A 23,670-nucleotide genomic window follows, 5' to 3' on the forward strand; every position below is an offset into this window, starting at 1 on the left:
CACAGTTGCAGCAGATGTAGGAGTTCGTTGAATGACCGAGACCGGAGTGAGAAATAGTGGTGAAATTGGATCTGGCGAAGCATTTGGTTGAGGTTGGACATCTGCAAAGGTAAAACAGGTTTCGTCAAACATTACATGTCTAGAGAAAGATATCTTGTTGGTACCAAGATGAAGACATTTGTAGCCCTTGTATGTGTCAGAGTAGCCGAGAAAGACACATAGCTGAGCTTTGGGTAAAAGTTTGTGACGTTGAGACGATGGGGTTAAGAGAAAACAGGCGCAGCCGAATATGCGAAGTGGTTGGTAGTCAGGCGAATCTCCATAGAGCATGGCATGCGGAGAAAGATAGTTAATGGCAGAATTTGGTAATTTGTTAATTAAGTAAACGGAAGTAAGCATAGCATCGGGCCAGAAAGCAAGGGGTAGGGAGGCGGTGTGGAGCAAGGTTCTAGCCATTTCAATAATATGCCTGTGCTTGCGCTCCGATACACCATTTTGCTCCGGTGTATAAGGGCAGGATATGCGATGTTTGATACCGTTTCGTTGAAGTAATTGAGCAAACTGCGTATTTACATATTCGCCACCACCGTCAGATTGAAGAACTTTAATCTTGGCGGAAAATTCGTGTTCTACAGAGGTTTTAAAAATCGAAAATACTTGGAGAACTTGATTTTTATGTGTTAGCGGATAGAGCCATGTATAGCGAGTATAATCATCGACGAAAATAACGTAATATAAACAACCTGTAAAAGATGCTACTGGAGCCGGACCCCATACATCAGAGTGGATCAAAGCCAAAGCAGTACGTTCACGACTAGTAGTTATTTCAAAATGTAGTTTATGCGCTTTATTCATATGACAAGAATGACAAACTAAATGTGATTTATGAATGTTTAAATGTGGATTACAATCGGCTATACGAGCTATAATATTTTTGACTGGATGTCCCAAACTGTAATATCAAAAATCTGCTCCAGGATCGTCCAGGACGATCTGGATCGTACTGGGACGATCAGTGGAAAGTTTGCTCCAGATTTTGCCCAGTTTTGCTCCAGGTGATTTTTTGTACACATCGGAGGACGCCATTGGTCGCCAGGGTCTTCAAGCCCCGTTTGATACCATGTAGAAACTCAAGAAGTGAGTTTTGTATCCATCGGACAGCAAGAAGAACCAGGAAGAAGAAAAGGAAATTTTATTATATTCTATTGTATCTAAAATCATGTATAGAGAACACTATTTATAGAAAGAGAGGCTACATATGAGGTGATACATAAGGCTATATATTGTTTATGTAATAGATGTTTCTTTGTGCTCTAATACAAATGAGTTATAGTTTTTGTCCAAAATAAAAATTTAGGCGTATCTCCTCAATAAATAAAACTAGCAAGCATGCTTATCCAATAATGACCATTATGCCCTATCGAGTCCCCCTTGGAGGGGCGACATGCTTAATTTTAATTTTTTTTTTAAATTTACATTGTTGTGGAAAGTAAAACAATTGAGTTGTGAAAAAATTTGAAATTAATTTCAGCATCATTTAAACTTTGATTTCAACAAAGTTGTAGTTGAAATGAATGTCTTTCTAAGACAAAGGCAATGATACAATGAGCGATCCGATTAGAATAATTGGGACATTAATTAAAGGATCAAATTGTCTTTGAATCCAACGTATTTGTAGTTAAATTGAGCATTTCAACAAGGCAAACCTTATGGGCTCAATATCATTGGCACTTAGATGTTAAATAAATGATCTATAATCAAAAGATTCAGTATGGGTCAGCTAATTGAATGTTATAATTTTTTTTTTCAAAAAATATCACTATCAAAATAATATAAATAGATCACATTGTTCAAATAAAGGGGACTTAGACTTATGATTGGAGAGAATATAGTGACATGAAAGAGCTATTGAGCTTTACAATATGCTTGACACTGATGATCACCATAAGCTACCCAGTTGTCCAACTACCATCATCACCCCACTGTTGCCTTCAAATCAATTTCATTTGAATATCGCCACCAAGCTATCATAGACTATTCATTATCATCTGATACCTGCTATTTGACTACTATCACTCTACTATCATCATCCGATCACTTACAAATACCGCATGGGTTCGATTGATATTGTATAAACATTGTTGCCAGTCTAACGTCATCTAATTAACGTCATAATCATTCTACTATTTCTCTTATAATCTCTATTATTGCTAGGAGATCAAGAAAATCCTCCAGCTTCATAATCTCATATTCTCTTCTTGTATAAAATAGTGAACTTTTATAACTACAAATACTAAGATATAAAAATCTTTAGTATGCAACAAAATTTATATGAAGTTGTATATAATATTAAAATTTAATTAATTTATAAATATACATATATACAGATGGTTATAGTATATAAAATGAGTATTAAGACATAAACATGGATTTAGATAATATTAAAGTTTAATTATTTATCTAATATTGTAAACTTAAAAAACAATAATAAATAAAATTGTACACAAAAACATATATATATAGTTTACTGGATATATTGCATTATATATATGGGTGTCAATTCTGGTCAACGGGTCGGGTTTGGGTCGAATCCGAAATTGACCCGGCACTATTCGGGTCATCCCGAATACGACCCGTTTTTAAAAACGGATTAGGTTTCTGGACCTGAACCTAACCCGATTCGGGTCTCCGACATGAATGACTCGAAGTTGGCCTAAAATTGCTAGTTTTTTGGGTCAAAATCGGGTCAATCTCGGGTTCCCGGGTCAAATAGGAGTTTTCGTGTCAATTTCAGGTCATTTTCAGATCAATTTCGGATTGCTGGGTCAACCTGAACCTGACCCGATTTTTAAAACGGGTTGATTTGTTAATTTTTTCGGATCAGCTTCGGGACGTGTCAAAAATTCACACCCATTTATATAAGAGATTCTCCATCCGATATCAGACGAGCGTGGAGCACACGCCGGACCACTAAGCGGGGAGTCCGATGGTAGCTATCGCCGTTGATCTTTGGCCGCCTCAGACGCATTTTGGCCCGAAACCCTCTGACCGTCGGCGAAGATGGGTCTCTTCTCCGGTCAGTTCTTCTCTTCTTAATCATTTCTGAAGTAAGAGGTATTAAAGAATAGACATCCCAATCATTTGAGCGTTCAATTCACGGAAACACCAGCTGGATCTCGCCATCAGTCCTTGGAATCGTAGTTTTCAATGGCGTGGGAGTCGGAGCGGAGTGTGGGTTGTGCCGTTTCGCCCTACTCGAGCAACGGTTTCTACGAGGGCGGAAGGTTAGTGGATTTTGTGTTACTTTCTATTTCCAGGGTATACAGGACTTTGAGCGCGTTTGTGAGACCGATGAGGTTTGCAGGGACTTCTGATCAGGAACTTAGATTGGTGCTTGAACTCGCTACGGATGAGGAACTCTTTGAGCTGGAGAACATTCTCTATGGCCCGAGGCAAGCTTTTCTATTGCTCTATCTCCTCAACTATTACTTGCTTTCTTTCCATTGCCTATTCTAGCAAGAGTAGTTGAACATGCCTTGACTGATTTTTTTTGTTTCTTCACACTGGCTGGCGTACAAGGAATTTTAATCAAATTATTGCATGCTAGAGGTATTTTATTATCAAATTTAGATTATTTTTATTCTGTTTATTGCATTTTTTTAGCTTGACGCCCCAAAACAAATAGAATCAAAATGTTGAACGTTAGGTTCAACATCTCCCTTTCTATTTTGCCTTACATTCAGACTTTAAACTTTTATGAATTAAGCATCTTTGTAATATAAATCCAAAATATCAGGCATAGAAGAGAACAATCTAAAATGACATCATTCTTTATATTGCTTGCTAAGTCAAGTAGTCCGAGGTCTAAATGGAGGATATAAAATGATGAAGAGTGAGTCTTAGTCGCCTTGTATTAAAAAAACTTCATAAGGCAACAACCGTTGAGCAATTCTACAAACTTGATAAAAACACCTTGGATACTGCACTAATACTAAGAAATTAGCAAGGAGATTCGTCCAATGCTCAAGTCATGAATAGAGGAAATCATTACCAAATTCAAGAAGAGATGTTTGGAGTTTAAAATAAATGAAGATGGATCGAAGCTTCATCAAAGTTCAAATTATGGTCTTAATGGCTTGATACACTACATAGTGAGCTCATACCAAAATAATAAAAGAAGTAAAAACATCTCTAGATTCTATATGATCACATAATGGGGAGATTTACCGTATGGATGACCACAACTATCATGATCTTTGAGTTCTAGGAGATGGGATGACTCAACATGTTGTAATGATATATGAATATGGGATGCATGAGCCATCTTCTCCACAACTATCATTTTTATCTCATCAGCTTGAAGAGGCAAATTGTGCTATGCTGCTCATTCCACCTTAAATTGCATGTTTTTCTTAGGATAAGCAACCACAAATGATTCTATTTTGCATTGATCGGGTTTAGAAGTAATGATGAGTGGCTCAAATTTGAACAAGTTGAGAATGACATTGAAGCCATTTTCCTTCTAGAGCTTGACGTCGGAGCTGAGCCGTTGATCATATTGAACTTCAGAGACATTTAATTTCATATGATATTTTGTATGGCTATATAGGTGTTATGCTTTCTTTTGTTTGTGTAGCCTAGTATGTTGTTTCTTTTGGCTATAAATACATAGCCAACACTTGTAATATGGAGGTTGAAAATGAATAACATTTGAGTCTTAGATTCCTTTTGGAATTGTTCTGTATCCTGACGGACAGTCAGGTGGTGGTTCTTATCTCTTTTATGTATCCTAAGATTGTTCTTGGGTGGTGGTTCTTGTTCCAAGTAGTTCTTGGAGTGGTGTCCGGCGACCGCCACCGGATCGTCGACGTGGATTCGTCGAGCCCCCTCCGGTCCGGTGTCATTTGATATCAGAGCCAACCGGTTCTTCTTGCTCTGTATCCTGACAAGTCCTCAGGTGGTGAAGAGAAGAACATGGAGGAAGAAGCCAAGTCGGAGGCCGTTTAAGAAAACGATTCAACAGAGGGAGAACGACGGATCTTGCATGGTTGTCGGGGTTGCTCGGTTTGACCGGAGAAGCCGGAGGTGACTTTAGCTGTGGCCTGGTACCGTGATCTGCAAGGGAGATTGCACAGGCTGGGAATTAGGCGGAGGAGCTGTCTGGCCGGAATCTGGGACAGGCGATTTCTCACAGGATTTCGGCGGACTGGCCGAAGGCTTGCAGGCGAAAGGAGGCGTGGGCTTCTTGATTGACAGGCGGCGAAGAGGAAGCCTGGAGTCGCGTGCGGAAGACCAAATCGGGCGTCATGGGTCTCGCGGCTAACATCGCGTGTAGTTGATTGGGAGACTCATCCGGATTCACCTGAGGTGGCGAACGGTGTCCGAAGGAGCTCGGCCAAAGGCAAAAGCTCGATTGGGCCTGAATCGAGGGACCAGGAAGCGGAGTCCGGTCTTGATCGCAAGAAATGCAGGACTAGTGTGGGCTTCTTGATCGGGAGAGCGAGCAGTGAAGTAAAGTTCCGACTGATTCCCACGAACGTTGAGGCAGAGGAAGAAGAGATCGCATGAAGAGTGTTGTTTGCAGAAAAGGCCTCGGAGTAGAACAATTTCATTCCCAGGAGAAATCTGTCAGGACATTTGCAAGCTTGGTGGGGTTCTTTTGAGTTTTATGGTTCTGAAACAGAAGGTGGTGTCTGCCCTCTTCTTTCAAGAACCACACCTATGATCAAGTTTAGCTTCCAAGGATTTGAATATCCATTGCCAAATTCATCATCTTTGCCTCTCTACGATGAGCCTGAAGTTCCTTCTACCCCAGTAGTATGACGCCAGAGCTGAGCCGTTGATCATGTTGAACTTCAGAGACATTTAATTTCATATGATATTTTGTATGGCTATATAGGTGTTATGTTTTCTTTTGTTTGTGTAGCCTAGTATGTTGCTTCTTTTGGCTATAAATACATAGCCAACACTGTAATAGGGAGGTTGAAAATGAATAATATTTGAGTCTTAGATTCCTTTTGAAATTGTTCTATATCCTGACGGACGGTCAGGTGGTGGTTCTTATCTCTTTTCTGTATACTAAGATTGTTCTTGGGTGGTGGTTCTTGCTCCAAGGAGTTCTTGGAGTGGTGTCCGGCGATCGCCGCCGGATCGTCGACGTGGATTCGTCGAGCCCCCTCCGGTCCTGTGTCAGAGCTATTCCCACAATACGACAACCTTGCTTCCATTTTCTCAATTCGATTGCACAACAGGTTGTTCAAATGTACTTTTCTTTCCATGAATTCCTTACTAAAATGTCACAAAGATCTTTAATATTCTATCATTGATCTTTTAGCAAGACAAAATTATCAAAAGAAATGCCCATCCATAACCACCCCTCCTCATCACACCTTCAAGTTCAAACCTAAGATCAACAATACAAGCTCCAAGGGTAATTTTTTTTGCACCAAAGGGGGAATCCCCTCAATAAAGGGGATGCCTGGCCTTTGTACAAACATTTGATCAAAAGAACGCATGCTCTCATTACTAACAACTCTTAGGCTCATCTACTCCTTGATCTTATGTCATTCACAACTTTCTCAAGCGTCTGCAATTGTGGCACTATAAATTGAGGAAGTGTTCATGATTCAATATTTGAAACTTTCCTTGATCCTTATATCACAACTTTTCTCTTTCTTAGGGGAGAAATTTGGTCCAAACCTTGGAAATCCTATGCTGCCACCTTTGGCGATAGTTTTTTGATACTTAAGGTAACATCACAAGGAAGACCTACTAGATGAAAGTCACTAAATCTAATGGGCAAGTTAGTGCTCCTTCTTCGACTAACTTCATGTGGAAAAGTGCAATGATTAATTAAATATAATCACATAAGTCTAGAGACTAGTGGAAGAAAGGAGTAGCATTATTAAAACTTAATATTCTCAAATGTTGTTTTGCAAATTTAAACCAAGCTGTAAGAATTTGGGGAAGATTTGTGAGTTCCTAAATTTATTACCCTATCCGAAGTCAATATAAAAACAACATGCATGTAAACCTGAGATAATGATGACCTGACAAGTGTGATTCAAACTAGTCCAAATAAATCCAAATCAACTAAATGAATATCACCTTCAAAATGATCCATTTAAATAAACTCTCATGATGGTACAACTGAGAGGTAGATTCCTTAAAAAGATTAAAATAATAAATAAGAATCTCCTATAAATTAATGAGGTCCAGTCATTTACTCGAAAATAGTTGGCCTTAATTTCTTCACGTAGACCCAAAAATCGATGGAAGACTCATTTTTTATTGATCTAGGATAGGATACGCAATCACCCACGTGTGAGTATTTACATTTCCTTAAACAATTTTAATAAGGGAGGATGCATTTGTTCTACATGGGAAAAATAGCAAAATATAAAGAGAACATTGTTTATCTTAATTGAATTGAGATTTTTTATTTCTCACTGGGAGTTTTCATTTGTATATAGTTCATTGGGTTCATCTTGTCAAATCAAGAAACAATATTTATTGATACGTCAGTGCACAAGTTGTATGTGTATGTTATGATTATTTACATGTGCCACATAAAGTTCTTATATTCACAGCTGATTGGATACCCTGATTATATCCTGCATATATTTTTTCATCCTTAATTGCCATAACTAGACAATTTCACTATTTAATCCTTTCTCTTACGACATATTCTAATTGAAACAATGAAGAAGGCTCTATGATCTCCTCTTCTTGCAACTCTTTAAATTTTTTACACAACCAATTCTTCAATGGTGAAGGGTTTTGGTAGATTGCTTTTGAGTAGTAGTTTCAATACAACTATTACCCTTCGAAATTTCCTTTGATTTGGTGAAATTGTCTCTTGTTGATGAAAAATTGTTGATTCTAATTGCAGTTACTTTAGCCCGCTGCTAAAATCAATTGCTAGCAAACTAGATGTTGATTATACTCTTGAAGAAGCAGATTACCAACAACGAGAAGATTACATAACGCACCTTGAGTCGCGTTTCTTTTTTCTTGCAGCAGATGCTCGTTCTACAATAAGGTTTGTGTGATTTGTGTTTTTCATTAAAATGAAAAATATGAAGTACTTATGATGGCTTCATTCTTGTCACTAAGTACATCATTGTCTCTAAGAAAATACATGCTCATTCTCATTGAGCCACATGATTTTTTTTTCTAATCTATGCATTTATAAGGGTGCTAAGCCAATTAGACATTATATTTTTCCATTTTTTATCAGTGTCTTATTTTGTAAAGAATTACCATTTTATTTATTCTTTTACCTTACATATTTTTTTCTTTAGACGTTAATTAGAAGTAGTTCATACTCAATTTCCTTAGCCATCTAATTCCATGTCTTTATTTTAGTATGTCATCATCACTTTGATAGCATATACTATGCTTACTCACAGATATCTATCGTTGCCACCTTGACAAAGTTTATATGATAGTTTCTATTAGCTTAGGAAATATCAAATTAGTGAGGTTTTCTATATTTGATGGCTTATGTATGTTTTTTGGGCATTCCTTAGTACATTGCACTCGTTTTGTTATGTGTGGAATCTGATTGTGTTGATCAATCGGGTTGTTTTGTTGCTTCGGATCTCAAGTTTCTTGTGCTCACTGGGGGTGTGGGGGGTTTACCTCCTGCTTGGGTTCGGGTGCTCATTGGGGGTGTGGGGGGTTTACCTCCTTTTCATATATTTTCCTTGTCCCTATATTTTTATTTATTCCTAGGATATATCAGGACATGCCGTTGAATCCTCTATGACTACAAGCTATGGTTGTTCAGAAGAGTGTTCTACACAATCTTAATAAGATTTAACTACGTCTTTTGAGGAACAAATTGTTTGCCATTAGGTGTTCATGTCAAATAGCATCCTGTATCTCGATTATTTGGAATAAAGTTCAACTACTAGTTAAAGTATTCACACCGATCTATGAGATAGACTAGTTTAAGTATTCACACCTTGGTTGCCATGTTTAACTCTCTATTCTTTCATCAATGTTTATCGGTTAGAGATTGTCTATGGTGCAATGGGATGCGAGTAATTCCTTCCTTTATGATAATTTTTGTAAGCTAGTTAATATGGAACAACCACTTGAGTATGTTACTGAAGAGGAGAACCACATATATGTGCTCAAGAAGGCCACCTATGTAGTTAATCAAACCGTAGGGTTTCATTTTAAAAATTTTGCTACATTCATGCCGAGATTGGCTTTTGCTGCCTAACTATCTTTCATTTTTTTTTTTTTTGAAAATGTTAAAGAGTGTTTGGGTGCTTTAAATTTGGATATTAGTCTATAGGATCAACCCTATGCTACCTGTTCAAGGCCTACAATGGAAACACTCTGTTTATGTTTCTTCGTTTTGGTTTCCTGTATTGTTCCGTCAATGATGGAGCATGAGTCACTGGCTGTTGTGAAGGGCCTAATTTTAAGGGATTAGAGTAGTAGAGTGCATAAAGTTGGTTTTCGGTTTTTTGCTTAACTAGAGGAATTAACCCTCTTTCTGTGCTTCATAGATTATATTTTTGGCGTTTCATTCTCACTTATGAGGTATGGCATAAAGGACCTGCCAACTTCGTCTGAATTCATTTAAGTTCTATTTATGTCTTTCCCGATCAATGAGCCCGTAAAGTTACCATGAAGACCTACAGATCTATTCGTGGTTTACCATGCAAATGTTCTACATTTTGGCATTCCATGTTCAATGCGTTATCATTGTTAAATTGAACTTTGTTCTGAGGATGCTATGACAAATTTTCTCTGATCATTTTGAATTTTACATTTTATTTTATTTTTGTTTGACAAGGGGTTGGAGGCCATCATACAGAAATGTGTTGTTGGGTGTGAGAAGGAAGCTGAAAGTTTCATGCTCAAATAAATTATCAACAGAAGACCTGGAAGTTGAAATTTTTCTTCATCTATTGCAGGAATATTCAAGGTATAAATGATGACTTACACCATAGTGAGCTTTCTACTTGGTTGCAGAGTTAACCAATTATATTTTCGTCAACTTTAATTGTTCTAAAAGAGAAATAATTTGTTTTTCTTCAAAGTTTACATCCATGAAATTTTAGCTATTTGTGTTGGTTCGCCAAGTTAGTATTTTAGGTTATAGAGTTGACTCATGCTTGATGAAATTTCTAAATTTAAAAAGAGAAAGAAGAAAGAAAGAAGAGATGAATGACATTTGTACAAAATGTGAATGCTGCTCTTCCCAGTACCTATGGAAATTGCTGAGACCATTTATTATGCTTCACCAATCACCATTTTCTACTAGTTTAGGGGGCTAACTGGTTATGAAACTATTATCACTCTTCAGAAAAATTACTGTTAGTTATGCATGTCCCAGCCCTACCCACGTTCCTTCCCTAGTTTGATTTGATTACAAGTTTTTTGTATTTGGTGGTTTTGATGTTAATATTATTTTATCCAGACTCATCAGTTATTCTTGACTTGGAGGCCTTACACACCGTTGTCATAGCATATATTGAAGTATGCCTTCCACTTCTTGCGCTAAATTTTTTGTCTAAAATTTCCTCATTAAATATGGTTTTGATTGCTAAATACAAGAGAAAAAACGATAAAAAAGATTGGTGACTTAAGCCACATTCATAGTAAAAAATATTATTTTAAAGGGGTGTTAACTTGTGGTTCTCTATGAATGTATTCTAAACATAAAAAATTGAAGTTATAGATCATCAAATCAAGACATACCAAGCCGATTGTAGAGTGAAATCCAAAACCATTTCATTTTGGAGTTGTGATTTATTCCGTACTTATTATAAGTTATTATTTATTTTTTTGGGCCGGTGATTTAGTGTTTCTATGGAGTTTAGTAGCTCTGAGCAGAGGACGTTCTTGATGGGGCCAAGGGTGGGTGCTCTCTTTAAATTTGATAAACATTTTGATAGACCGGTCCAAGATGGACTGGTCCAGTCAGCCCAACACCAAGGCCAGCTCCTGGTTTATTCTAGGCGGAATAGGAGAGTAGTCCATTGATAGCAAATTCAAATAGGAGGGGGCAGTTTAGGAGGGAAATTATTCAGGGAAGGGTTGTTTGGTAATTATGCTTTTATTTGTATTATCTAAATAGGGGGGAAGGGATTATGGTTAGGGTTATGTGATATATTTGCTGATTTCTGAGTTTTCCCTTAGTGTTTTGTCTCTAGCCGCCTGCTAGGGATTGAGAGAGCTAGATCTTCCTCTCGAATTGAAGATCCATTGTATCTTGTTTATTTTCTTCTATGTTTTTATCAAATATCAAGCTCCCTAGTGTTTTGCCTAGGGATTTATCTCAAAATCCTGCTGGAACATTGCTTAAATTCCAAAAGTTGAGCCAAGGTTTCTACAAGTTCTGCATTTATTTACGGTCCAACATCCTTGATGTACCACTGGCTTTGAGGATATGAAGTTTTAAACAAGGCTGGTAGTATTGTGCGCTTTTCATTATACCTAGAAAGACTTTTTTTTTTTTGCTTCAAACTTAATATAGTGTTTATTGACATTGCCTTTTCATAAAAATCTGTTACTTTTATGTTAAAGATGAAGGGATTTTAGGTTAAAAATTTGTAACTTTGGTGATGTGTATGTTGCGTTGACTTAACTTGATTTATGTAGCTACATTGTTTATTTAAATAGTTATATTTGTTGTCATTTCAATCTAGTTGGCATGTGTGAATTCATTTTATAATGGTTAATATACTTCTTAATCCCCCTATTCTGAAATCCAAATCCAACTCATTTAAGAGTTACAATCTATTCCACACTTTTCATTGCTAATCTTAGGCAAGGGCATTCTAGCCTTAGCCAAAGGGAGCGACCATCAGAGGGGATGGCTGGGAAATTGCTTTTCCCAGCTATTCCATCCAGTTGGTTGCATTGACCTTCTCTGTTGTCGTTCTATAGCTGCTTTCTCTTTAAGTGGCCAAATAGTTGTTGTTGATAACTATGAAAATGACTGAACATGAAGGGAGACAAATGACAGGATGAGAAGGTGATCAGCCAGTCTACCTACCAATGATGTTATCTCCTTTTCACAATGGATGCTGTTGCAATGATCCAAATGGTTGCCAAGAAGTGAGCTGCGAAGGGATTTAGAGACAGTGAATGAAGAGGAAATAGAGAAACTCTGTCCATTTATTATGAACAGTCTTTTCTTAAAAATTTTTTTAAAAGGACATTTTAATCAACTTATGTCATTTATATCTCTTGTCAGCATATTTTTGACAGAATTTTTTTTATTCATTTATCTACTATTCTTTAAATAAGGATTCTGAGGTAAAATTTGGGGCTGATGCGATGTTAATGGCTAATAAAATTCTCGGTTAGGCGAAGGCTTCCCTTTGTTTCAAGTGGGATGCTTGAAGAAGGGCCTAGAGTCATGCTAGGCTAGTCAATTCGGTTCTTAATTCTTCTTTTTTTCTTTATTCCATATCTATACTTCTATCCATTTTCATTTTCTATTTTGTTTCAATTTGATTTCAAGGTTTTCTGTACTGCATCGAGGCCTCAAATGATTTCTGAAGTTAGTGATCTGGTGCCATAATATTTTTAATATACTTTTATCTTCTCTATTGGTTGACATGACAAACCTGATAACTGTTCTAGTCAGGAAAATAGTTCAATATCTTCTATCTGGGAAGACGCCAAACTTGCGAATGGAGGAAGTTTAAGTGTAGGTCTTAGCCAATGGAAACTACAACTGCTTGCTGTCCTGAAAACTGGGGCAAAGGAATTCCAGGACGTGATTTTGAAGGTACTTATTTCTATTTCAGCCCTGGCGAAACAAAGTTTGTACTGTTCTATAATATCATTTTTCATATATTGAAAATTCTCTCGCTTTTAACAGGGAGGTGGCATGTTAACATTGTCAAGGATTCTTCAGTTGGTATGAAAGTGTTCCTCATACTTCGAAGTATGAAATATGGTATTCTTTTGTTGATCAGCATTTCTTATCTATCACTGATTGAGTAGTTGGTTTGTTAGTTATCGAGTAGATTCTCTGGAAAGATGATAATGGAAGCTGCCAACTATGAGATAAAGCGTGAAATTATTAAAAGGGTATGCAACTTGATTATTTTGGAACTTCTTGCTCGTTCATGAATGCTAATGTTTGGTTTTCTGTCCTTACTTCATTAGGTCGTAAGCGTGGATATGAATTTAACCTTGAAGAGGGAAATAATGATTTTTAGTTTTGTGTATTTATTGAGGATCTTACCGCTCTCTTTATAAAGCATGATTTTAGGTTACTCTTAGTAATTTCTATATAGAAAAGTAGCTATTAAATATCGATTACGTCACAAAGAGTCATAGGATAGAAATTTCAAAAAATAATCATGTTTAAATATTTTTATCTATGGAAATAAAGAAAATATTATATAGCTTGCAATATTTATTCCTTCTGTAACCTGAGAGGAATTCCACCCTTATAAGAGTATCTCCAGCCGAACGCCTAACACTCATTTGGTGTCGCTGGTTTGCTCCATTCGATTGCAAAAAAATAAAAAATAAAAAAAGCTATTCAGGTGAGGGTGAACATGGCGTCGCCTTGTTCACCCACTAATTTTTTTTTAATAAATATATGATTAAAAAATATAAAATAAAGTATGAGAAAGAATATATATATATAATATTCTTTTTTTGTTACAAAATGAAGTTCGGTTGGATATGAATTATTGCATTTTGGTGTATTACTGTATTTTGGAGTGAAAATTGAGTTTTTCGGTTGGAGATGCCCTAAAGCCCACGAATTGCCACCTTGTTCACAATGATGGACACCAATAACATGCTATCCCATGGATTACCAAGCTAGTCTTGGAAAGAACCGCCAACACTTCTCAACCTGTAGAGCAGATATTTTTAATGCCTAATTTGAAGGTGATATTTTTAAATGTAGAGTTCAATAGTCTGATAGGAAACACTTGTAGATCTCAAGCGAAACGTGTCAAAATTGGAATTTCTAGAGAATTCCCGACACATTTATCCCAACAAATCAAGGAAAAAAAAAGCAAAACAACATAATAATTGGATGAAGACGAAAGAAAAGTACCAAGATACAATTGATCCTCCATTCGAGAGTAGGATCTATCTCTCCCAACTCTCTAGATGCCGCTACAGCCCAAAAACACCAAAGCACCACAAAATTCAACAATCCCTCCTACTTCAAGCAAACAAAATAACAAAGTAAATTACTACACAGAAAATGCAAATCTAAATTTTGCCCTAGCTGCCCCTCCTTTTTCTCCAAATTCAAATAGCGCACCCCCCCCCTGTAGCATAGGTGGACATTTGGCCTGCCTAGTGTATAGCTGGGCTGACCATTTTGTCACGACCCGGCCCGATAAGCTCACATAGACGAGGCAAGAACGGAGGTCGAACGGTAGACTAAAAATGTCCAATCTCTAAAACTATCACCTTAACATTTGAAAGAGCCACTAAAATAATAAAATTCAAAACATATAACATAACCTCAAAAATATTCATATAATTACCTTTCTTCCGGTGCTCCTCTCTTACGATAAACATTTTCACCCATTCTACTCATTTTTATTTAAAGTAATTACACTTGAAAAATATTAACAACTAACAATAAGTCAAACTTCAGTAAGTAAAACATGACTCTAAACTATAACAATTCAAAACGGAATGAGTAATATGCTAGATGCCACATTTCATTTAAAATATATCATAAATTGATTTCTTATAAACATGACATTAAACATATCATATATCATAAAACCATATCTTTCATATTCATTTTTCATATTCATATCAATATTTGTAACTTTCTTATTTCGTATATATTACAACCGTCACATGAGCCACCGTCTAGTACCATAAAGGTACTCCTTCACCATTTCCTTTTTCATGTCCTTTATCATTTTAACATGTACGAGTACAGCGTCCCCAGCTAATACCATAAGGGGGTAAGCTACATCAATTCAACATGCACATACAATAACTCAATATAACAATCATATCATATTCATATATCAATAATATAAAGCTTTATCATATACTTTATATAGTAATACAGTGAATCAATTAATATGCAAGATATGAAACAATGGAATTCAATGGAATCAATTGAAATGCAATAAAATGAATCAATTTGCAAAAATAATTCAATAAAAATTGAAACGATACAATTACCATAATAAATAAAACATGTTTACTCACCTGAATGTTTCCAAGCTTTAATATTTTTCCAAAACCTCAAGCTTTGTTGTAGATCTCAATACTCGTCTCAACTTTCACTATTCAAATAACATTAATAAGATCTTAAACCTTCAACTTAGAGTTCTTAATCCTAAAGCAATATCAATGATTCATATTCTTTTTATTATGTTTTAATCTACTTCCAACATTTCTAAAGAGAGAGTACATTAATAATCCTAACATAAAAGAGACCTTATACATTTCAAAATTCCTCTTACCTAACATTTACCTTAATTCATAATCATTAATATGCTCCCTTAATCATAATTTATGTTCATTAAAAGGATATTTTAATATCATTAATATAAAGAAATTATTAACATAAATAAATGTCTAATCTTAATTTCCTTTTCATTAAGTGACATGAATATCATTACCATAAATCAATGTCATTAACCAAAATTAATGTCATTAATATAAATTTTTAATCTATCATTAACCTAAATTCTTAATTGACATTAATGTAATTATTTTCGGATTTATTAATTTAAAAATTAGGAAAATATCATTTTGTGAGAAAAATCTAATTTATACCCTTAGAAACCCCCTTAGGACCCTTAAGACTATGTTTGTAAAAGCACTTTTAAAATTTTAAACTTTAGGAAAAAATCCTAATTTTTCCAACTCAATACTTTTAAAAAAAACCACATTTTCATGCATAAAATTATCTCCTAACCCTTCCCTGTACATTTCCTAAAGAAAAGAGAAGTTTTTGTTAAACCCTAGATCCTTCTCTTCCAAAAATCTTTGAGAAAAATGGAAAAATAGTAATTCTAATGCATACCTTAGCCTTCCCTTAGTCTCCTTTACGTTTTTCCCCAAGCTTGGCCATCAGAATCTGTCGCTGAAGCCGCTCGTCCTCCTCTCCCATTCACCTATCCGGTCCTCCTTCTCTTCGTTTGGGCGAAAGGATTATGAGGGGACCGAATAGAATCGGTCCCCTTAAGAGTTAGGAGGTTAGGAAAAAATTTCAATTACTCAAATGCCCTCATTTAAAACATATCAGCTTAAGTAATGACTAAGGGTAAATTGGGTATTATGAGACTTCTCTTAATTTTAACTTCAAAATTAAGCAAAATTAGTTATAAGTTCTATACACCAAATTTCTTAGAATTTTACGTAGAATTTTATAAAATTATTTTCGTCAAATTCTGACGACTTTGTAAAATTCACTTAAATCTCGTCGCGGCGGTCTAAAATAGCATTTTTTTCGAGTTTTACACCTTTGCCTAGGGCCGTCTGGACCGGACGAGCGTGGACCAATCTAACACAGTCCTTTTGTTAGATTGTCATACTACTACTTGTGTGTTTAGACATATGGCATATATATATAAAGTTAGTTCATAAATTGGCTCATTTATTATGAAAGAGGAAATGATCATAATTAAAGCACTACATGAGAAATCACTTAATATATAGAACTAATATATAAATTTTAAATATATTTAAGAAAATTTTACTTAAATTATTGAATTCTGATATATTTTAAGTATTTTTTGCATTAACATTTATTAAACAAGCCGGCTCATGAGCTAATGAATAAGAAATCACTTAATATATAGAACTAATATATAAATTTTAAATATATTTTAGAAAATTGTACTTAAACTATTGAATTTTGATATATTTTAAGTATTTTTTGTATTAACATTTATTAAGCAAGTGGGCTCATGAGCTAATGAGATGAGTTAAAGCTGGCTCATGCTTGACTCCTTAGCTCATCGAGCTTAGCTCTCAAGCCATTTATCGAGTTGATTTTGAGCCGGTTCATGAACTAGCTTGACTCATTTACTCCTTTAATGTTTATCGAGCTTGAAACTTCAAAATTTCTCAAGTTTGACTTGGGTATAGTTGGTAGTGGTGTAAACAAGTCGAGTCGAGTCGAGTTTAGGCCTTAGACCATGCCACTGGGCATGATATTTTGTTACAAATCACCTTAGAAACGTTTAGAAATCCATTAAACATACTCATAATAATAATTTTTTATTTAACCCTTTGTGGACCATGGTAGACCAAGAAACCCTAAAACCTAAAAATTCTAAAGCTAAACCTTTAGATAAGCCCTTCTGGGCTTCATTATAATTCCATTTCTAAACATCAATCACGCAATGTCTCTCTGCTCTGGTGCTCTCGGGCAATTTTCTGGTGATCTAGTGTACTTCCATCCGAGCTCTTCTCTTGCTTCTCATGGTGTGGATTTTTGGATTTTTTTTTACTGCATTTTGTTCCTTCTTCTTTTTCTATGCTGGTTTTGCATTTTGTTTTGATAGTTTTTTTTGGTTTTGCTGGTCCGGGAGATGTGACTCTGTCGTCAAACTCAATATGCTGTAGGAAGCCTAATGCTGATTGCTTCTTCATAGTTTTTATTGAACTTTATCTTATGTGTTTATCGAGGTCTGATGGTATGTTTTAACATGCTATTTTGATTTCAAGCTTGCTCGAGTTCATTTGAAAATGAAATTTTAAGCCCTTCGGAGCTTTGTTTGTATAAGTCAAGCTGAAGTTGATCTGCGCCTAGTTTACTCGTATGTGGTTTGATAGCAAGCCATAACAAATGAATTCAAGCTAAGATAAATATATTTTATTTAGGAAAAACCTCGCAACTTTGTCATCTCTATTTTCTATGCTCATCAACATAATTTCACATCATTGTTCAGATTATACTTATCTCTGATTCCTCCATTATTTTTGGTACAAGGGTGGACAAATGGCAGCTATCAACTTGGAGTCTAGGGCAGCTTTGCTTGCTGCAAGAAAGGTCCTAAACAAATGATACCATTTTTCTCTCTTCCTTCTATTTAGTCAGCTTTTGCTTTATTAGTTTGGAATAATGATATGTGTTTTCTTTTTGCGAAAGAATATGTTGATTTTTTATTGCTGTTTTATACAGGGATTGGCAGGTGCAGCTTCAAAGTATCTTGGGTTTAGGAGCTTGATGGTTTTCCTCGGGCCCTTGTATGTGCTTTGCTCCTGCGCTTTTGACTTTTGAATGTTTTGATTTGTGTTTGAGTTTGTCAACTTGATTGATCATCTATCCTTCACAATGCTCATCTCCCGTACCTTGGTTTGCAAATGAGTTGAAAGTAGTATAGTATTTTTTGATGATTAAATGATCTAAAGAGCTTTTGAAATCATATAATGAACTATTAATCTTACATGTGATGGTTGTAACATCAAAAATTAAATTGAAGATTCAGGAAAATGATGATTTTTCATGATTTTCATTAAGCATGCATTTCTGCATTTCATTACGCAAGTATACATGCATTTTTGAATTTCATTACGCAATTATACATGCTGAATCAAGTAATATAATGATAGAGTAGAGTAGAGTATTGATCCTACGAGGAAGATATGATCATTTGCAAATACTAATACTGTCTACTAAAATTATAACAAATATATATACACGAATTTCATTAAAACTAGAGAGTTGTCTCAGTTTCAGTGGATGGAGGAGGAGCGGTTTGTCGTTCTCTCTAAGGACTTTCTATAACTAAGGATTGGGTTTAAAGTAAATTTTTGGTTTGGTATTAGTTATAGACTCAAATTTAAGAACTTAAGGAAGATTTTATAGAACACAATCAGGTGAGGTGGATAGGAACGTGATCTGATGAAACGGTGGAAACATTGTCAACACTATTTCTCAAAAATTGGAAGATAGAGGAGGAGAGGTATGAATTAGGATTTTGGGAGTGGAGCAACTCCCCATTTTTCTTCTTTTTGGATAAAGCGGGAAGATTAACATGCAGAGCTTATGGGAAGGGTTGGGCTGACTTTTGGGTTTATTCTGTGACTAAGCTTAGGGTTTAGGATGGTAGTTTAGGTTTGGGTTTGTTTTAAGAAAACTAGTTACCGTTTAAAGTGAATGTTTGTGGGGGCTGTGTGCTTGCAGGAAGATGCCTAGCTAAATCAGGAGAAGATGAAGGTGCTGTTATGATCTCTTGAATTTTAAAAATTAAAACACACCTTAATTTCTTCTTGGAAGACTCATTGGATTGAGAAATTTTGGCCCTCATAATAATATTTGAGGAACGGGACAACAGAGAAATTATCAGGATTCAAGTCAAAAACTAAATGATGATGACATCAAGGAGGCAGGAGCTAGAAGAAATAAATCATGAAAAAACCTCTATAGTTGGGAGAAGAGATGATGGCCAACTTGGGGAAAGGATTTTAAATTTTGTCATTTTTAATTCATTAATCACCCATTTTCAATTAGAATTTAAGGTCTGTTTTATATTATAATAGCCTTAAATTCATGGTCATTCTTATCCTACCATTCTACCAACATCAAAACAATGACAAATATATTGTAATTCGTGCCTCCCATCCGAAATTTAGAAAAACCTGCGTCAGGTGCTTCCCGCAAGCAATTTCTAAAAAAAATGCTCAAATACAATTTGCAAGCATATCTTCATGACTTCATAGAGTATATTGATTTTTTATAATAGATATAAACAATAAAGTGATTAATTGAATCTGAATATAAAAATCAGCTAAAGCAAAGTTAAAGTTGGGCCCACATTTAAAAATTTATGTCTTCGCCACTGTTTATGTACCATGAAATCTTGTAAAGATCTTGATCCTTTGATCTGTAAGCAGGTTATGGGGAACATTTCTGGCTGATGTTGTGATTCAAAGTTTGGGCACAGACTATGCTCGGGTTCTTAGAGCAATATATGCATTTGCTCAGGTCTTATGCTTTTTCTTTTAATATTTCAATAACATATATTTAATAACCCAATCTAATAAAATATATATGATTTATCCATTTCAGATTCGACTTACAAGAACCTATGGCTGACAGCCTAATACAAGTGAATTAGTAATGAAATTTGCAGTATTTTTATCTTATTTCTCTGTTCTGCTATTATGCCGACACTTATCTTCTGTGTGCTTATCTAATGATCTAATGAGATAAGTGCTTGTGTTCTTATGCCAACTTCTCAGCAGTTTTATTCAACTATTTAGCTGATTTTCTATTTCTGCAGTCTGATTTTCTTTTTTCATGATCTCTTATTTATTTGTTTTGCATCTCTTGTATTTATTTTAGTGCATTGCTTCAAATAATTCCTACTGCTTTCCGGGGCTGTTATATGCCATGTTTTTAGAACACATGTAGTTTTAGGGTTTGATTGGGACGGTTTTCTTACTGCTTCTTAAATCAGTTTTTTAATTAAAAAATTAAATTTTTTAACAAAAAAAGCAGGTAGAAAGTTGTCCCAAACGAAGCCTTAGAGTGCAACGTGAAACAATTACATCGAATTTTGTTTTTTTTTTTAAATATTTTTTAGCTGGATACAATATAAATTCAGCAAGATGATTTATTTTATTTGATAGAATGTATTTATGATATAATTTTCGCAAAAATGGTGACTACAACCACAACAAGATGATGACGACGACGGCGGCAGTAACAACAGCAGCGGTGGCCCGTCATCGTCTTGTGGCCAGCATGACACTAGGGTTACATTTGGATAGCTTTTTTAATACTTTCTAAAACAGAAACAGTTCAGTGAAAAATTTCTTAAATTAATGTCTAAGTTTTGAACTCAAAATGTTTTGTTGATAGTTAAAATTATCAATTAAAAAATCAAGGTGAGCTGCATTACTTGTTACGTATAGGATTTTATTGGTAAATTTTCATGTGAATAAAAAATTTGAGTAATATACATAAATATAAAATTTTAAATATTTAATATGTGAATATATACAAGAAAATTATAATATGCATATAAATTTGCCTATATATTTTTTGAATGAACTCAGTACTCAATTTAAAATTGAGAATTTAAATAAAGGTTAAATAAATTTTTCGAAATCATTTAGATTTCAATTTAAAAAATTAAGGGATGAAAAAATAAGTTTTAAATAATAGGAATTATTTTGAAAAGTCCAAATCATTTTAGTCTCTGTGTACCAGTCAAAATCAGTCACTTTTCCATTGACAAATTTTTTCTAAAATTTAACTCAAAATAGTACACTTTTTTGCTCCCTCAGATCTGAGCTCGAGTACAAAATAGCGTAAGTAGCTTGTTTGAACTTGTCTGTATAGCACACACGAGGAGTTTAAGGTGAAAAGAAAACGGTAAAAAAAAAAAACAAAAAGAGAAGCAGAAGACGCTTTCTCTACTTTCTTCTTCCTCACTTGTTAAACAAAGCTGCGGTTCTCGGCTTTATGGCGGATGCTTTGGTAATACTCGACCAACTTTCTCTACTTTGCTTTTCTACTTTTCAGATTTCTCCGAACTTTCAAAGTTTCATCTTCTTTTTCTATATAAAAATCAAAGTTTTTCCTGCTTAGAAATTAGGGTTTCTCTTCTATCTTCTTTCTCCATTTTGTAAATTCTTATCTCTGCTCTAACTCCTGACGAACTCTTTCAGGAGAAGGATGGAAAGGTTGATGTGGGAGAAGAAGAGAATGAATGGGCAGATTATGATGCAGAGTTCAAACCTATTGAGCATCCAATGGAGCCCTTAGAAGAAGATCAGCCTGTAAAGTGTCCTATGCCCGATTCCTCTCTACTCAATGTAAGAGATATTGTCTCTGTACTCTTTAACTTGAGCTGAGTTTTAGGGTTTCTTATAATTAAATTAATTAATTACACAGATTTATAGTTACAATTGACAGAATTTTTAATTATGAAATATCATTAAGGCATATCTACACTAATTATGAATTAGCATTTTTTTTTAGCATGCTTTTTATTATGTGTGATGAATGTGCTAGATCAAGTTGAGAGTTAGGCTTCGTTTGGTACAGCTTTCTGGTATAAAAAGATTAATTTTTGTACTAAAAAGCTGCTTTAAGAAGCAGTAAAAAAGTTATCCCAAATGAAGCCTTAATCGAGTTTAACTTTTAGCATAACATTCTACTTTTCTAATTAGTACATAAAATGGATCTATCATTCAAATTCTTGTATTCTTTTTTAAGCTCTTCAAATTATGATTTGAGATCATTAAAATGCTTGTCTAGATTAGCATGTTCTTTTGCTAAATTTGAATTTTTCTTTTTAAAATTTTGGAAATCTTCATGAAATTCTTCTAATTTAGAATCTAATCACCAAATTTGGGCGATTCCTAAATATATTGGCTTTGCTTACATGCCAGCCAACCATACCCATTGACCAAGCACCACTAACCGCTGCTAGAAGCCGCCGCATACTGCCCGTTGCCCACTTACTTCCATGCCACGGTTGCTTGTTGCTCTCTCTCTCTTGTCACCGGTGGGCATCGACATCGTTGCTGAGTACTTTTTGTGGTCACCACCCACCATTGACCACCACCACCAGCCTCCATTCATCACCAACTACTTGCTAGTATCATCGTCGGATTTTATAGTACTTCAAAATGATAATATTTTGCATTTGTAGTACCCTCAATCAAATATCAAAAAGTATAATAGACTTCATTTACCTAACATTGCATTCTTTTTACTCATCATTCCTTCTTTAGCAAAGCAAGCGACTTATCGTCTTCAAGTTCTCTCTTCACCCTTCCTTAATGAACTTATATCTCCCTTGTTTTCTTTGTTGAGCGTTCGCATGAACAATTAATTACTAGCTGATCTTCTGTATTATTTACTTACACTTACCCATCCATACAGGAAGGAAAGCATACATTGAAGGAGGCATTGGGAGAGGAATTTCTAAGCATGGAAGAACCATTACAAGATAATGAAGAAAGCATCCCGCTGCAAGCAGATCGCAAGAGGCATCATAAAATTCATCAGGATTCTTCCATCCAGCCACCCTTTTGGGGTTCTCAGTACAATATATTTCAGGTTTTCCAGCAATGTAAAGATTTTTCATCTTGATTTTCCTGAACTTCATCAAGAGATTATATAAACTCTCCTATAAAACATTGTTTTCTACTCTCTATATGAGCTTTTCACCTTCCACTTATAAGACCTAGTGAGGACTTTCATGACGGTACTGATTCGACTATAAAGTTTGGTCATTTGGAGACAAAAAGACTTGCAAGTTGATTTGTAGTGAGAGACAGCTGGTCTTCTTCAATGCAGTGGGTGCTTCGTGTTAGATGCTCTCGCTTTTTCCCCACTTGCAGGCATTGGTAGCTTCAACTTTTGTGTACCATTTATATTAGATTTATTATTATTTTTATTATTAACGTTTTGTTCTGCCTTCTTGAAGAAAGAAATTTGCTTTTTTCTTCCAATTGAAAGAAAAATATATCTGTCGGTCACAGTTCATCTTAGTTTGTTGGTTGGGAGCTTAGGTTATCAACTAATAGGTCTTGAATTTGAGTATTGTGTGTGCGATGTGCGTGTGAATTTGTCTTAATTGATCTAAATGTTCCAAAAAAAAAACAAAGTTATGAAGTCCGAAATCAGATATAAAGATCAAACAATTGATATATGCCTTTTTCTCAGATCTGAAAGGATGAAAGCACAATATGCCATTTATTAATGGCAGTTTTTAT

General features: G+C 35.0%; 2 protein-coding genes across 3 annotated transcripts; both read left to right on the forward strand.

Moving 5' to 3' along the window:
- Positions 1-2,934: 2,934 nt before the first annotated feature.
- On the forward strand, positions 2,935-20,164 carry LOC110096602. 2 transcript variants are annotated; one of them, XR_003701040.1, is made up of 12 exons: positions 2,935-3,076; positions 3,170-3,284; positions 3,365-3,452; positions 7,892-8,041; positions 9,815-9,946; positions 12,616-12,763; positions 12,857-12,895; positions 12,994-13,068; positions 17,883-17,983; positions 18,116-18,180; positions 19,831-19,921; positions 20,006-20,053. XR_003701040.1 is itself a non-coding variant. In XM_020822640.2 (12 exons), exons 1-12 carry the CDS (start codon positions 2,987-2,989, stop codon positions 20,030-20,032), a joined length of 1,080 nt encoding a protein of 359 aa, XP_020678299.1. In that variant the 5' UTR covers positions 2,935-2,986; the 3' UTR covers positions 20,033-20,164. The 2 variants fall into 2 exon arrangements, 1 of the variants encoding a protein (XP_020678299.1); XM_020822640.2 differs by having other exon boundaries at positions 17,924-17,983; positions 20,006-20,164.
- An 857-nt stretch (positions 20,165-21,021) lies between these two features.
- On the forward strand, positions 21,022-23,358 carry LOC110096610. The gene is made up of 3 exons (XM_020822648.2): positions 21,022-21,421; positions 21,613-21,759; positions 22,835-23,358. The coding sequence occupies exons 1-3, from the start codon at positions 21,407-21,409 to the stop codon at positions 23,042-23,044; spliced, it is 372 nt and encodes a 123-aa protein (XP_020678307.1). The 5' UTR covers positions 21,022-21,406; the 3' UTR covers positions 23,045-23,358.
- Positions 23,359-23,670: the final 312 nt, after the last annotated feature.

Source organism: Dendrobium catenatum, unplaced genomic scaffold, assembly GCF_001605985.2.
Source record: "Dendrobium catenatum unplaced genomic scaffold, ASM160598v2 fragScaff_scaffold_664, whole genome shotgun sequence".
Classification (NCBI taxonomy): domain Eukaryota; kingdom Viridiplantae; phylum Streptophyta; class Magnoliopsida; order Asparagales; family Orchidaceae; genus Dendrobium; species Dendrobium catenatum.